The sequence below is a fragment of the Bubalus bubalis genome, chromosome 12 (assembly GCF_019923935.1).
Source record: "Bubalus bubalis isolate 160015118507 breed Murrah chromosome 12, NDDB_SH_1, whole genome shotgun sequence".
Classification (NCBI taxonomy): domain Eukaryota; kingdom Metazoa; phylum Chordata; class Mammalia; order Artiodactyla; family Bovidae; genus Bubalus; species Bubalus bubalis.
In genome coordinates this window covers 70,050,686-70,065,725 of record NC_059168.1, presented here as the reverse complement: position 1 = coordinate 70,065,725, position 15,040 = coordinate 70,050,686, and the positions used below count along the sequence as shown (strand labels likewise).

Here is a 15,040-nt window from a genome sequence, read left to right as displayed (position 1 = left end):
AGATCCACCACCGCATGATTGATTCAGTCCCTTGAAGACACCAACCCAGGTGTTGGCCACCTGGTTGCTGGCATCAGGTTGGCGATGCTGCAGCTCCCATCACCCACTTGGCACGTTGTTGTCATTAACATGAAGTGTTTGTGTCAATTTATTTCTGTGAATGGTCGTTTCACCATGAAAAACTGAGTGGCAGAGAGGGAGTAGCTGCATTTTCAAAGACTTGAGGCCAGAGAAGTCAGGGAGCTCAGAGCAACATCCACAAACACACCTCCACAGCAATCCTCTCCTTTGACCCTCACGATTAACATCAATTTGGGGTCAGCCATTGACATATTGTTATTCCTATTTTAAATTTAAAAAAAGTGTGCCAATTCTGGGGGAGACTTGATGTCTCTTTTGATCCACGGTGTTGCATTGTTTGTTGTTGTTTAGTAGCTCCGTCATGTCTGACTCTTTGTGACCCTATGGACTGTACCCTATGGACAGGCTCCTCTGTCCGTGGAATGCTCCAAACAAGCATACTGGAGTGGGTTGCCATTCCTCCTTCAGGGGATCTTCCTGACTCAGGGTTTGAAAGTGAAAGTGTTAGTTGCTCAGCTGTGTCCTACTCTTTGTGACCCCATGGACTGTAGCCCGCCAGGCTCCTCTGTCCATGGAATTCTCCAGGAAAGAATACTGGAGTGGGTTGCCATTCCCTTCTCCAAGGGATCTTCTCAATCCAGGGATCGAACCTGGGTCTCCTGCATTGTAGGCAGATTCTTTACTGTCTGAGCCAGACAGTAAAGAAGACAGAGAAGCCCAGGGGTCAAAAATGTTTCTCAAGCTTGGCAGGTGGATTCTTTACCACTAGTGCCACCTGGGAAGCCTAAAGAGGTGGAAGTGAAAGAAACGAAAGTGTTAGTTGCTCAATCGTGTCTGACTCTTTGCAACCCCATGGACTGTAGCCTGCCAGGCTCCTTGGTTCATGGAATTCTCCAGGAAAGAATAGTGGGGTGGATTGCATTCCCTTTTCCAAGGGACCTTCCCAACCATGGGATTGAACCGGTTCTCCTGCATTGCAGGCAGGTTCTTTACTGTCTGAGCCATCAAGGAAGAGGTGGAAACGTGACTTAAATTCCCTGACTGCTGGTTCAGTGTTCATTCTGTGTTCTTTCTGAGAAAGGTGCATTGTAACTAGTTTGGAGGAAGACATCTCTACAAATGGAGCACCTATTCAATACCTTGGGCAAACTAAATATAAGTCAGGGATGCCTTTTGGGGAGCAGTATTTGTCCCAAGTAGAATAGAGATCTTAAAGCCATAACATCAAAACTCAATCTTAAGACAGAAACAAGTTTATATCAGGGTCACTATGCATTTAGTTTAGTACCGCTCAGTAAATACCTGTCGTATGAATGGGTGAATGCACAGACGATTGGATGAATGAGTTTGCTACACAGAGAGGTTTTTGCTGGCAGTCTGAAGACAGCATTCCACAGTAATTTCCTTTTATTAATACAAGCACAGACTAAGGAAGGTGCTGGGGTGCTGCTTGCTTTTGGAACAGAAAATGCCCAGTTTGGGCCAGGCTGCCAGGAGCCCATGAGGTTATCCTTCATTTTACCCAGCTGGATTTTGGATCTTACTCTAAAGGTTAATTGGTTCCACATGGCTGGCCAAATATTGGAATCTATTTGTGTAGCTTCTCTCATTTCATCTTGTCCCCTCTTGGTCTAAGGAGGACATCCTCCAGTGCCCATCACTGTCTTTGATAAAGTAAGAAGAAAGAGAAGGGAGAGAGGGCCAGGTGATGCCATGCGTGTTTTATTGGAAACAATCATACCAGCTCCATACTTAGCATCTCAAGGCCAGGACCCACAGTGACAAAAGTCTGTCTGGGGAAATGGCCCATATTCAAAGTACAATAGCCTTGGGCTTAGTCTTAATCATTTAAAGAAGGTCTGGTTAATGTAATTCCGTTTTGCTATTACATTTTAAATAAGTACAGTATAATAGGATCAAAAAGCTGGGGTTAATAGGAGAGTTAAAAATCAGACTGCCCAGCAACTCTCAAGCTGTACTTCATGAAAACCCATTTGGAAGGTTTGTCAAAGACTGTGGAACTGGTGGGCTCCTCACCGTCACTTCCTCTAGGGCAGCTGTACTTGTGTAATTTCATATACTGGATTTTTATATAAGACTTTGTTTGAATTAAGAGTTAAGCCTCTAAAAAATGTTTGAAAACTGTGGATCTAGTTTACATGTCCTCATTTTAGGCACAGAGAGGTTAAGATAGCTGTCATCTCCCACTCTTTCAGGACACGTGTTTTAAGGTGTCTGCAGTGGTCTGACTGCATTGTATTCCTCGGATTCCTCCCCCTTCCTGAAGTACAGAAGTCAGTGAAATCACCCTCAGCACCATGGATAGTGTGAACGAGGATTCTGACACCCTCTTTGAATGGATTAGGAGTAATGTGTATGACAATGTCTTGATAGAGTAAGGGACCACGAGTGCTTCTTGGGAAGAGGTCTGTTAGTGAACTGAATGTGGCTCTGATCTGGGAAATCTCAGTTCTGATTCTTGTAGGTTCATGAAAGAGCTATGGTCACAAGCAATAAAATGTGTTTAGGCTTACATCCTTGATTTTCGTGGATGGGGGACCCACTACTTGATAAGGGTGTGGTGGTCCTCTTAAACTGCCTTTGACCGGTCTGGGCAGGGAAAGGGAAATTCTGAATTGGTTTCTTAGAAAAACTGAGAACTTGACGACCATGAGATGGAGGTAGGAAGCACATTGGGCTAATCAGTAATTTAGTGTGTTAAAGTTCAAGGTAAATTTTTGAGTGTTTGTGATTCAGTTTCCACACGGTGAGGGAGGCAGATTAGATGCTTTCTGGGGTCCTTACCAGCAGTGAGCTTCCACACGCAGCACCAGTGTGTGGTAGCTAACAGCATGGGTGCTGGAGCCAGATGGCCTCCATTCCAATATCATCTGTGAGACTCTGGGTACGTGACTTCTGTGCCTAGTGATGATAATAATAATGCATACCTCACAGTGTTGCTGGAAGGATTAATGAGTTAATATATGAATGTGCATAGGACAGGACCAGGCACATAGAAGGTGCTAGGTGGGTGTTTGCAATATGTAATTTTATGAGCACACTGACCATTTTCAAGTCCTTTTCAAGATGCTAGTCCTGCTCTTCTGACATATTTTTCAGCAGGTTCCTCTGAACCTGAGGAGTCCCAATGAGTGTACTGCATAATCCTATGCTTTAATTGTCTGCTGAAGAAAGGTCATTATGAAAGGGTTAAGGGTTCCCTGGGAGCCTGGACATGTAAGGGTTGATATCCCTACCCTTGGTATTGAATACACACACCACTCTTTCAAGATGAGGGAAAAACCTCTTCCAAGTAATTTCCACTCACTGCTACTTTCTTTTGGGAGTAATAGGGTAATAGCCCAAAGCTATAAAAGCAGGAGCAGCATTTATCAATTGATTGATTAGCTGATCAGTCAACAAATATTTACATCGTGTTTCTTATATGTTTAGCATGGTGTTAACTGTACTCTGGAGAAATAAAAGCAATATAAGACAAGGTTCTGAACCTCGTTAGGGCCCCAAAATAATTATAAAATAGCTACTAAATTTAGATGCAGAGAACAAAGTCTTCCAAGAATAATTTCTTTAGCTGTGAGTGATGTTCTGGAGGGTTTGGGCCCCAAGCTGGATCTTAAATGATGAATCAGTGTTCAAAACATAAGGCCTGGGATCAAGTAGGCATTATTGGCATAGTGTAGAGAACACCAGTCTGCTAGAGGAGAGATGTGGGGAAACAGAGGGCATAATGTTGGGCAGGTACAGAAGGGCTGGATTGTAAACGACTGTGGAAATCAGGCAGAGGAACTGTGGCTTCCCAGGCAGGATTGAGAAGTGGTGCAAGTACCAAGGTCAGAGTCAAGGTGGTCCTGATGTTAATCCCAGCTCTACCATCAACCAGCTGGGTGATCTGCAGCCATCACTTTTCTGATGTGAAGTGGTCTTCACTTCTGAGTAAAGTGGTCCAGCCCAACCTTCATATTCCTGATGTGGTAGACAATAAGAAGTTACTGGAACCTCATGAAAATGCCGCAAGCAAAGGGAATTTGGAGGAGATTTTTCTGGCAATGTGTGAAGGATGGATAATGGTATCAGGGAGACTAGCTGGAAGTCTATTTAGTCTAATAGCTAGAAGTCTATTTAGCTATTGCTAAAGTCTCAGAATACATATATGAAGGCCTGAATAAAGCACGTGGCTGAGGAAATGAAGTCAGAAGGATAAACTCGAGAAGCAGTAACAGTAGCATCTAGACAGCAACAGATAGAATGTGAGGCAGCCACAAGCCTAGAGCCCAAGGCTTGATCATCCGGATGTAGGGATAAGAGGAAGAGTCAAAGATAATTCTAAGGTAAATAAAACTCCAGCCTCTACACATTCCATTAAGGCAGCAGGATGTCATGGATAGAAATACTGGCTTGGTGATCAGACTGATTTGGGATTGAGTGTGGCTCTACCTTTCCCTAACTGTACAATGATGGCAACTTTAGAAACATCTGTGAGGTTCAGTTTCTCCGTATGTAAAATGAGGATAATAGTACCTAGTTTTTAGTGTTATTATAAAGCTCACAGGAGATAACTAACACGTGTAAAGGGATCAGCACTCTACCTGTGCACACGCTAAATGCTCCATAGATGTGAGCTTTCATTGCTTACTAACTGATCAGCTAATAACTGTTACATTCTATGATAACAGGTGTTAGGATTCAGAGGGAGTTACGACCTCTGCCTTCATGGCACCCACAGATAGATATCTTCTCTTTTGCGAGCAGAATTGTCCCAACGACCCCATCTCCAGTTCAGTTAAAATGGCATTTCTTTTCTTGTGGGACAAGGAAGGGTTGTAGAAGTCTATAGAAAGCAGACCAGATACCCTACAGGCTGAAAAGCTGAAAGTGAAAGTCATGTCCAATTCTTTGTGATTCCATGGACTATAGCCCACCAGGCTCCTCTGTCCATGGGATTCTCCAGACAAGAATACTGGAGTGGGTATCCATTTCCTTCTCCAGGAGGTCTTCCCAACCCAGGGATTGAACCCAGGTAGAAAGTAGACTAGATATCACACAAACCTATTAACAACCCTGGCTAGCATGTCATCAGCCTGATCAGCCCCTTCAAATGTACCACTTCTCTTAGCTCCTCCCCTTCATGACCTAACTGAAGTAATGATCTCAGAAAACACGGATGTTTGTCTACATCAAACAGGCCTTGGGTATGCCTGCAAAACAACTCCTTCTCTTTAAATATATGAGGGTAGCTTTAGGATACTTCTTATGTTTTCCACTTGTCCACACCACCTGATGTGCACCTGAATTTGTTCCATTATAGGAGAAAGAGTTAGAAGTTTTCAGGAAACACTGGGATCACTCTGTTCTCTGCCTCACAGGTCCACAGTGGTCCTCTCATACCTCTTGGTGGCCACAGGATTCCAAACCTGAGAAGGAGCACAGAGGACACCTGCTTCCCCATGAAAACCATTTGTTCTGGGACTTGGAGCCTCTGAAGGAAGGTAGCTGGGCCATGAGAACCTTCCTGGGTCTCTTGGCAGGTCCACTTTCCTTAAGGAATCAGAGACAGATTTCTTTTCTTCCTCCTTAAGAGAGTGTCCTGCCAGAAGAAACACTTTCTGGACCATTAGAGAAAGTTAGAGAGGTCAACTCTCTTGGTTTTGTAAGGGTAGAGAAGCAGAAAAGAAACATATCTTGTAAACTGTGCAATGGATTGCTGCAAATGCAAGATAAACTACAGAGGGAGAATACTGTAGGTGAAAGGAAGTTGTAGGAGTAAGGAAGGAAAAATGGCACAACTGGTTGAGATCTTTCAAAGGTGCAAAGAATTTTTGCAAGAGTATTTGTGCTGGGCCTAATACTTGGGGTTTTATAGCCTCTTATTCCCTTCTGATGCTGCTGAAATGAGATTAGGCCAATTCTGGGAACTCATACCTTCTTCCTGACACATTCCTGATAACTGGCTCCATTTCAACATATAACCTCTTTTGGACGGTACGTGGACCCTTGACATCGGTGAGGACTGATGATGTCCAGAGACGTTCACAAATCCCTAAGTTCGTGAATGTGGAATCATTTGTACAAGCTCCTGGCTTTCTCCCAAACCATATGTTTCTTGTACAGTGTCTCACATCACAGGCTAGGCACCTTTTCAATTTGAACTGAAGTTCAATCTATCATGTTATGATAGATTTTTCTTTTTCTGACACATAAACCAGTTTTGATTAAAAGAGAAAGAAAGAAAGAAAACCACTTTGTGAAAGTTCTTGCAAGGCCAGCAGTGAATGAAGAGCAACAGCAAGGTAAGGAACTGGGTGGTCAGTAGGGTCCCTACCTAAAGGAGTCCCTTTTGTATTCAGCTTCATATTCAAAACTGGGCCTCAACATGCAACCAATGGCTATGTGTTATGAGCCTTCATGGTTGCTGATGAACATTCTAAATGGAGAAGTTAGGCCTGGGAGTGCCACAGACTCCCTTTCTGTCTATACTTCATTCCTGGGCCTCCAGACTACAGGTTCCATAGCACAGGTTAGTGAACCTCTAGGAAGAGGCGGGCATGGCAGGAGAATAGTGGCTATGAAAGCAACTTGTTTCCTAAAGATTTGTACAATTCAAGTCCATCTTATATACCCTTTACATGTGGAAAAATAATAAAGGATATTTATAATGATGACCCTAGGTCTTCTGAAGAATCAAGGTAAGATCAACTTCATATCTATATCAATGATCAGTCTTCTCCTGCATACCAATCACGCTTGGAGCAATGTCTAATGAAAAATATATATAAAATATCATCTTGAAAATAGGAATAGAAGATCAAAAACTCTGTAGAGGAAAGGGAAAATAAGTTTATCAAATAACTACACAGATATAATTTACAGTGATTGAGTATTGCATTTAGCTCAGAGTTTCCTGGCAACAAAGACAAAAAGAAAAAAAAAATTGACAAATTACTCTTCAGGAGAGAGATGTCTTCTCTTGGTAATAAACCTTGAAATAAATTCACAATGTGGAGTTATGCAAAAGGAATTCAATGACACATGCCTTAATGATTTTTACAAAATAAGCAAGAATTTTCACATATAATCATTTCCCACATTGTCCCTTAATAACAGCTTAAATCAAATCATTAAAAATACTTAATTGTAAATTTTACCTCAGGGGGGAAAAAAGTAAAGTACTAATCATTATCAAGTTAGTGGGATGGAGATACATGTGGAAAAAAAAAAGGCAGACTGTTGATAATTGTTGAAACCGGGTTGAGGGTATATGGGAGCCCGTTGCACTATTCTATTCATTTGTAAACATTTGAAAATTTCCACAAAACAAAACAAAACCATAGCTGAAAGCATTTGGACTCCAGGGACGTTAAGCTAGTGTGTTATCCAACAAAGACTATATTCTATTTGATATAGCTTTAAGTTAAGTAGATATAATATTATAACTCAATCTTTGAAAATTGATCAGCTGGGCTGTGAACCACTTGGCAATATTCAGAATCAGACCCAAAACACTGGAGACACTTCTCTATAAGTGTGCACATTTTCAGCTAATTATGGTGGCAGATTACTGACCTACTTAAGACAACAAGCTACCAAGGAGTGGAGGGGGAAAGCCAGATTCAGATACCTTCACTGCAGTTCTTCAGGGCAAAGAAGTCCACTGCAGATAAGCTTCGGTTTCCATTTGAGATATATTCCAGGGCCACTCGGAACGGGTTCTCTGGGCGCCCAATTCTTCCCTGCAGCACAGTCCAACTGGTTGCATTGGAAAGCAGAGGGGGAAAAACACAGAAAAACAGTGATGAGAAGCAGACCTAACCTATAGAGAGGTCCCATGCCTGCCCTGACTTTAGGGCCCATGTTCTCCATTCTGTATGAATCCTAAGTGGGTGGAACCCTAAGTGGTTCTGAGGATGGTCACTGACAGCAACACACACACACACATTTATTTCCTTCTTGTCCAACTAACTCAGAGACCCAATTCTTAAACCTACTGCGGCCACTGATGTGCCTTTTGTCTTACTTTTTAGGCAACGCCAGACCTTTGGACTATTTCATACAGGAAAAAATATGTACACCTGAGAAAATCTGCCAGCAGAGTGAAGGAATAGTCTTCAAAGCATTTATCAGTGTACTAATAATTATCTCTGGAAAGAATGCTTGGTTTTGGGAATTTTATCTCATCCTCAAATCTCAGAATCCTTGGGTTTGCTATATAGTTACTTAAGGGAAGCTAGCAAGTGCTATTTATTGACTGCAGGAAAATTAAAGTGCATTGAAGCATGTATTTTGGGGTAAAAGCTACCTAAGATTGACGTGGACTCTGCAAAAAGGTGCAAACAGAAGAAGACAGAAGCAGGTCAAATGTGAGCTCTGCATCTGTCTATAATCAAGGACACTGACACAGCCAGAGAATAGAGAATAAGCTAAATGAACATTTTTACACCTCACTCAGGCTATTAACCTCTTGGAATAGCCTCCTGTCACTGATTGCAACATCAAATTTACTTTCCAACATTGATTCAGGTTTTTTAAAATATATAATTATTTTGATAACTTTGTGTGGAGAATGGAAATTACCTGGACTATTTCATATTTTCTTTCCTTTTAAAGAAAAACAATTTTATTGAGGTATAATGCACAATAAATTGCACATCCAAAGTGTACAGTTTGATGAATTTTGACATGTGGATTCACCTTAACTCATCACAATGCTTCATACTGTCTTACCACTAGGTTGGGCTTAGGTATGGTAGTACGAGTGCTAAGGAACTTAGGGAAAGACTAGCTTTTTGTTTAAAAAAATTGTAAATCACCCTCCCAAATTTCAAGTATAAGAATATTAAAAATTCAGAAAAGTTGGTAAAGGAAAGTAAAAGCCACTTGGAAACTCATCTAGAGACTATCATAGTAAACACCTCTGTAAGCGGCGGTATAGCTACAGTTTTACAGAAATAAGGTCATACACACACGTGCTCCCTCAATGGTTTGTCACAAAACAATCAATATACATTACATGATCAGGTCAAAGACTGCATTTTAAAGATTTGTGCCTTGCTCCTGGGTTTTCCTCTTTATGATCAGGCTGAGGCTAGCCCTGCGAGTTTATCTTAGGATGAATTCTTAGAACCTGGGTCAAAGCACATATGCATTTAAAACTCTGAGGATATTGTCAGTCCTCTAACACTGAATTAGAGGGCTCATTTCTCCATTTGTTTGTTGACATGGGATCCCATCAAATCTTTTCCATTCATTAACTTTTGGTGAGGAAGGCATCACTCAAAGCAGTCTATGGTCTTTCAGGGGGGTGTTCCTGGATGGGGATTGTGTGTCTCTGGTTCTTGCCATGTTGCTGGGCATGCAATGAGGTTTGCTGGATGAAGAAGGCAGTGCTGTTCCCTTTCTATGCTCTTTTGCAGTTAATTCTGAGCAATGGAGCCAGTGCCTCTGCCATTTGATAAAAGTGTATTAAGTTTCCCCACAATAGATGCTGTAGAAGGGACTATTGCTGTTGTGAAGTTTGTTCTCTGTTACTGTACCGAACAGGATTTCTATCCAAAATAAAACCAGCGCAATTGAATAAGGAAAAGGAGGCCTTTCCATTTAAATGTGGAACTGTCAAAGAAAAGAAAAATTGAAAGGAAAATGTAAATGAGGGGTTCTTAAGGAAAAAGAGACAAAAAGAGCAGAATTTTTCTTGTTCTTCTGAAAAATAAAGGACTCTATTTTTGAGGGAAGATGGTGGTGAAAAGGCATGACTATTCATATTCTTCCACAATCATAGCTCTCTGCTCTGAGGAATGATGGATTTTAATTCCAGGTACACAGTGGCCCTTGATGATGATTTCCATTTCTGTATTGGCACTAGCCCTCTGGATACATGTGTCAAGAGTTTTAGGAATTAGTTTCTGAGTTACTGATGCAATAACTTTTGTCTGAAATTCTCTGGCCTCCTATAGTTTACTGCTGCAACTTTAATAACTTTCAGAGCAGTTGCCAAACATGATTTTATAACCAGGGAAGTTGGAACTGAAAAAGGGCAAGCTTATACCTAGGGTCAGATTTGTTTAAGAGATAGCAAAAACCCTATGGCGGGGGTGGGGTGGGGAATACCACACACTCTCTTTTCTCTCTGCCTCCATTTTCTTGGCTGACATCCCAATGGTCATGAAACTTGCTCCTTAGGGTCCTATTTTCCTCTTTAGCTGGTGGCAACTCTACTTGTGCTTGCAAGGGGGGAGGTGATGCTCTAACTTAGAGCCTCCTAGACACAAACGTGCAGCTATATCCACGTGCTGGGGATTTGCAGTCATCTCAGCACTGGTGCTTCAATCAATCAACATGACACTGTGGGGAGTCCATCTGGACCTCAGGAAGCCAGAAGCATGGTCTGGATGGCTTGTCACCATCCATTATCTTCCAGTTGTCTCTCTGGAGCTCTTCACTTCCAGTTCTGGCTCTGCCCACGGTTTGCCTGATGGCTTTGAACAAGGCACTTTACTCCAAATGCCTGAAATTTTAAATGTTTTCTAATCAGTTGTATTCTCAACCACAGAAAGTATCTCCAACTTGGTGTAAATTTGCTGAGAAAACAACTGACTACACATTTTTTGCTGAGTGGCCGCATCATAATAAATCAGAGTCCACTGAAGAAGGCAGGAGGGTTGCTTTGTGAATAGCAAGGTCCATTTCTGACCTGGAGGTTGGAAGCTGTATATTCAAAGGCCATCGGGTTGGGAACTGAGTCCCAGATTATGGTCCTAGACTTTCATGGGGTATGATAAGTCCCAGAACCCACTTGGGTTTTAGTTTCTTCATTAGCAAAATGTTAAGAGTTCTCCAAGGTCTCATACTGATCTGATACCAATACTTGTCTAGCAGATCACCCAAGTCCTAGTGACAAAACACTTTACCAAAACCCTGAAAGCTTCAGTGGGCCAATAATATTCTACAGAAGGTGGAAGAATGAGTTGTCAAATAACCCAGACTTATGTCTCCAAAGAGACTCAGTTCCACCCCCTCAGAGAAATGAAGAGACCGGTTCAAGGTCACCCATTTGGTTATCTGAAGAACAAAGATTAAAATCAAATATATTATTGCTCCACAACTGCAAGAACAGGAGACAATGTGACCCATGAATCAGTCTGTATATTCAGTCACATTTCATATTGCTAGAATCACGGAGATAAAGAAGGATGTGTTGACTTAGCATTGCTATAGAGAATCACCAATCTGGGTTTTGAGGATAGACAGGCCAGTCAGAGAAGGCAATGGCACCCCACTCCAGTACTCTTGCCTGGAAAATCCCATGGATGGAGGGGCCTGGTGGGCTGCAGTCCATGGGGTCGCTAGGAGTCGGACACGACTGAGCGACTTCACTTTCACTTTTCACTTTCATGCATTGGAGAAGGAAATGGCAACCCACTCCAGTGTTCTTGCCTGGAGAATCCCAGGGACGGGGGAGCCTGGTGGGCTGCCGTCTATGGGGTCGCACAGAGTCGGACACGACTGAAGCGACTTAGCAGCAGCAGGCCAGTCAGACAGTGAAATACCTTGTCAGAAAATGCACACAAAAAAGCAAAAAAGTCATAAGAAGATATGACGTGGAAACAGAAACTCTAAGATTCCTACTGCCTCATACCAGGTCAGTCTCTCCAAGTTTAAAGGAGACCGGCAGACTGATGTGAGCCAAGCTGCTGCTGAGATTGAAGGGTTGGCAGCATGTCTCAAAAGGAAGAAGGTAGAAAGTTATTTTAAGTCCAGAATGAAGGGGCATTTTTTGACAGCACTTGAGGGCCACGGGTGGCACCTGACAAGATGGAGGAATGTGTATTACTTCCTGCTGTGTAATATTCCAATAGGCATGATGTTGATGTAGAGCTGGCTCACAAAAGTGAGCCATCAAACCTACATGCTGGTCAATGGAACACCTTTTTGAGATGGTTTTAGCTGCTTCAATATCAGGAGGCCTACATTCACTTCTCAGCTCCATGATCTACTAAGCAACCGTAGGCAAATTATATAATTACTCTCACCTCCTATTTCCTTATTTTTAAGGTGGAAGTCATAATGCCTAGCTTTCTAGATTGTTGTGAGGATTTATGAAAAAGATGTACACAAGAAACATCCTTATCAGGGGCTCCATAAATGGGAGCTATTCTTACAGAAGACCAGAGCTTTTTTTCATAGAATGGCACTGGGCCATGAAACTATCTGCATCTCAATTCATTTATAAGATTCAAGAGGGAGAGTAAAGTAGATAAAAGAAGGTAAGGAAGGCATTAGCAATATATGAATAGCAGCCACCTTTTGTTGAAATGAGGAAAAATTTTTAGTTAAAAGAAATTATGTTGGAACAAAAAGAAACTATGTTGAAAAACTCCTACAACCAAATACGTTATGATTGGACCATGATAGCAGATCAATATTCTGCCCAGAACTCTCTAAAGGCCCCATCTCACTTCGGAGTAAAATCCTCTATTTAGCTTTGCATCTTTCTGTAGCATGTGAAAAGATGCCTTATGTCTAGATGTTGGTTAGGATTTGTTGAATTGAATTCCATTTCTCAGGTATTTATTGGTGCATTATTGTACACTAGATAACATATTAAATGCTCTGAGGATCCTTAGAGTTGAGAATGTAGTTTTGTACGTAAGGAGCTTACAGACTGGTGAGGAAGAGTAAAAGTAGGAACTGAACTTTACAGTCCACAGCAGTATAGAGGAGCTGAATGAGCAGCTCAGGCAGTATGTGCTGCTGAATCATAGAGAGCAAAGTGATGTCTTAAATCCGGTGATCAGGAGAGGTGTAACTTGAGGATGGGTTGTGAAGAAGGGGCAGGAATTGGGAAGAGGGTGATGTAGAAAAAGAGGCTGGCATGAGTACATAAGCAGAGCCCATACAGACTGTGTATACAGAAAACAGGTGGTTCTGTCTGGTGGGAGTCAATGTTTTTCACTAATTTCTATAGGAATGAGGTCCTCTGTATCTTGCCACACTCCCCAACTCTCCCCAACCTCAACCTCCTTATAGCCAGGGTGATGGATCATTCATCATTGCGTCTTCCGGGCCTGATACATTTTAGACACTTAACAAGCATTTGTTGAATAAGAGAACAAATGTACCAACAGATTTCTGTTAAATGAGACAAGATTCTGACATTCTTGGCCAAAATTTATATTGCAGTTTGTACTGTTCGCTGAACCCAGGGTAGGCAAGACATGAGCTAAGAGGCTGGAAGGAAACTCAAGGAGCCACAGGAACTGCAGAAACATTTATTTTCTCCTGACTGGCATGGCAGCCACAACACAGCCTCTCCCCTGGTTGACACAGCAGCCATAGCAGCAGCCATAACATAGCCATAACATAGCCATAGCATGACCTCATATAGCATATCCATGATATTGCTCCAGTGTAGCCCTGATGCAGCAGCAGCCAGGGCTTTCATGGTGAAACTTACACAGGTGTACTGCATAGACTAGCCTGTGACCAAGAGGCTATCTTGTGACACACATGCGCAGTGCTGTAAGTGGTCTAACCTGTTACATAATCAGTATTTACAAAACATGGGGCAAGAGTGAGAGGCCGTGGGGCAAGAAAGCCTGACCATGCCATCTTGGCTAATTTGCTCTTTCCCTATAGGAGTGAAGTTGAGTTAATCTCAAAGTTCAAGTCAATTCATTATTGTTAGCTCTCATCCATTCAAGTGGTAATGATACCTCTTCCCTTAGGAAGAACCTAAAGACTGGGAAATTTGGGGGGGTTGAAGGACGTTTGGGATTTTTTCACTGTATAGTTCTTGGCTCCCCCTTTGCCCACATGTTGGCCCCATCTTTAAAGGGGCAGGGCCATGGAAAACCATCAAACTAGCTTTTGTGCAAGGACCTAGAACCCAAAGAAGGAATCAGAGTTATAGTAACTGAGACATGGAGGGGACCTGAGTGCTCAACCAGGAGAGGTCCCACCTCATGCATGAACACACTCTAGAACCCAGGTCAGCTTTGAACCTTGTTAATGAATACTAACAAGGGCAACAATTCTAATGATATTAATAACTGCACTAATAATGTGATCAGCAACAACAGTTAACATTTATTGAGGGCCTACTCTGTGCTCTGCTTTTAGTTGAGTTTCAAACCTAGTGTCATGTGACTCCATAGTCTTTACGAACACCTTCCTAAATTGTCCTTTTAAGCTTCTTGAGGTTAGAAACCATGTCTTCCTGGGCCTTTATTTCAATTTCTGGCTCTGATGAATACAGCTAGGGATTCGAAGCTAAAAGATATGGTCATCCCACATTCTGTAATGGCTACAAGTGCCAAGCCATTCAGGTAGTGACTACCCCCTTGCCAGGATAGCTAAGCTCACGAATTAATTGAGGATGATGGAAACCACACAAATTAGACAACCAGCCACATCCTTTTCACATGGAGCTTAGTCACATGATTACTATTATTACTGAGCATAAGACTGTCAAGGCTCAGGCCACACAGCTGACATTCCTTCACATATCCCCTTGCTAAGACTCTCTTTTGACAAGTGTCGGGATGTGGGTGTGAAGGTGTGAAGGTTCATTAGAAATAAGGGATTGAGCCTATGGCAGCTCATCTAGATCGAATAAAAAAAAAAAGTCAATTGCACTTCTCTCCCTAATCTTATCCTAAAGGAAAGAAGCACACATAACTTTCAAGGTTTTTTAAAAATAGACTTTGTAGTAATTCTACAGCAAATATAAACCATTCAGCACTATTTTTTATTGTTTCCATTAAATCAGCCTGCGTTTAAAGCATTTTTATGGGAGATAGCAGGGAAGAAAATGCCAGATCAATGTAAATTTTACTGTAAAGTCCTTTGTTGCTAGTTAATTTTCTGTAATAATAATTACAGTTGGTATGTGGTGTGGGGTCTTTTACCCAAGTAGCCCTGGCTTTGTTATTCCTTGCCCTTCAAG

At 42.0% G+C, this 15,040-nt stretch overlaps 1 protein-coding gene across 1 annotated transcript in view; it reads right to left on the bottom strand.

Moving 5' to 3' along the window:
- Window positions 1-15,040, bottom strand: part of ALK (ALK receptor tyrosine kinase) — a 737,626-nt gene that overhangs the window by 177,090 nt on the left and 545,496 nt on the right. The window contains exon 5 of the mRNA XM_006061052.4: window positions 7,718-7,845. Coding sequence (XP_006061114.3) covers window positions 7,718-7,845 — 128 coding nt within the window. The remainder of the gene's footprint in view (window positions 1-7,717; window positions 7,846-15,040) is intronic.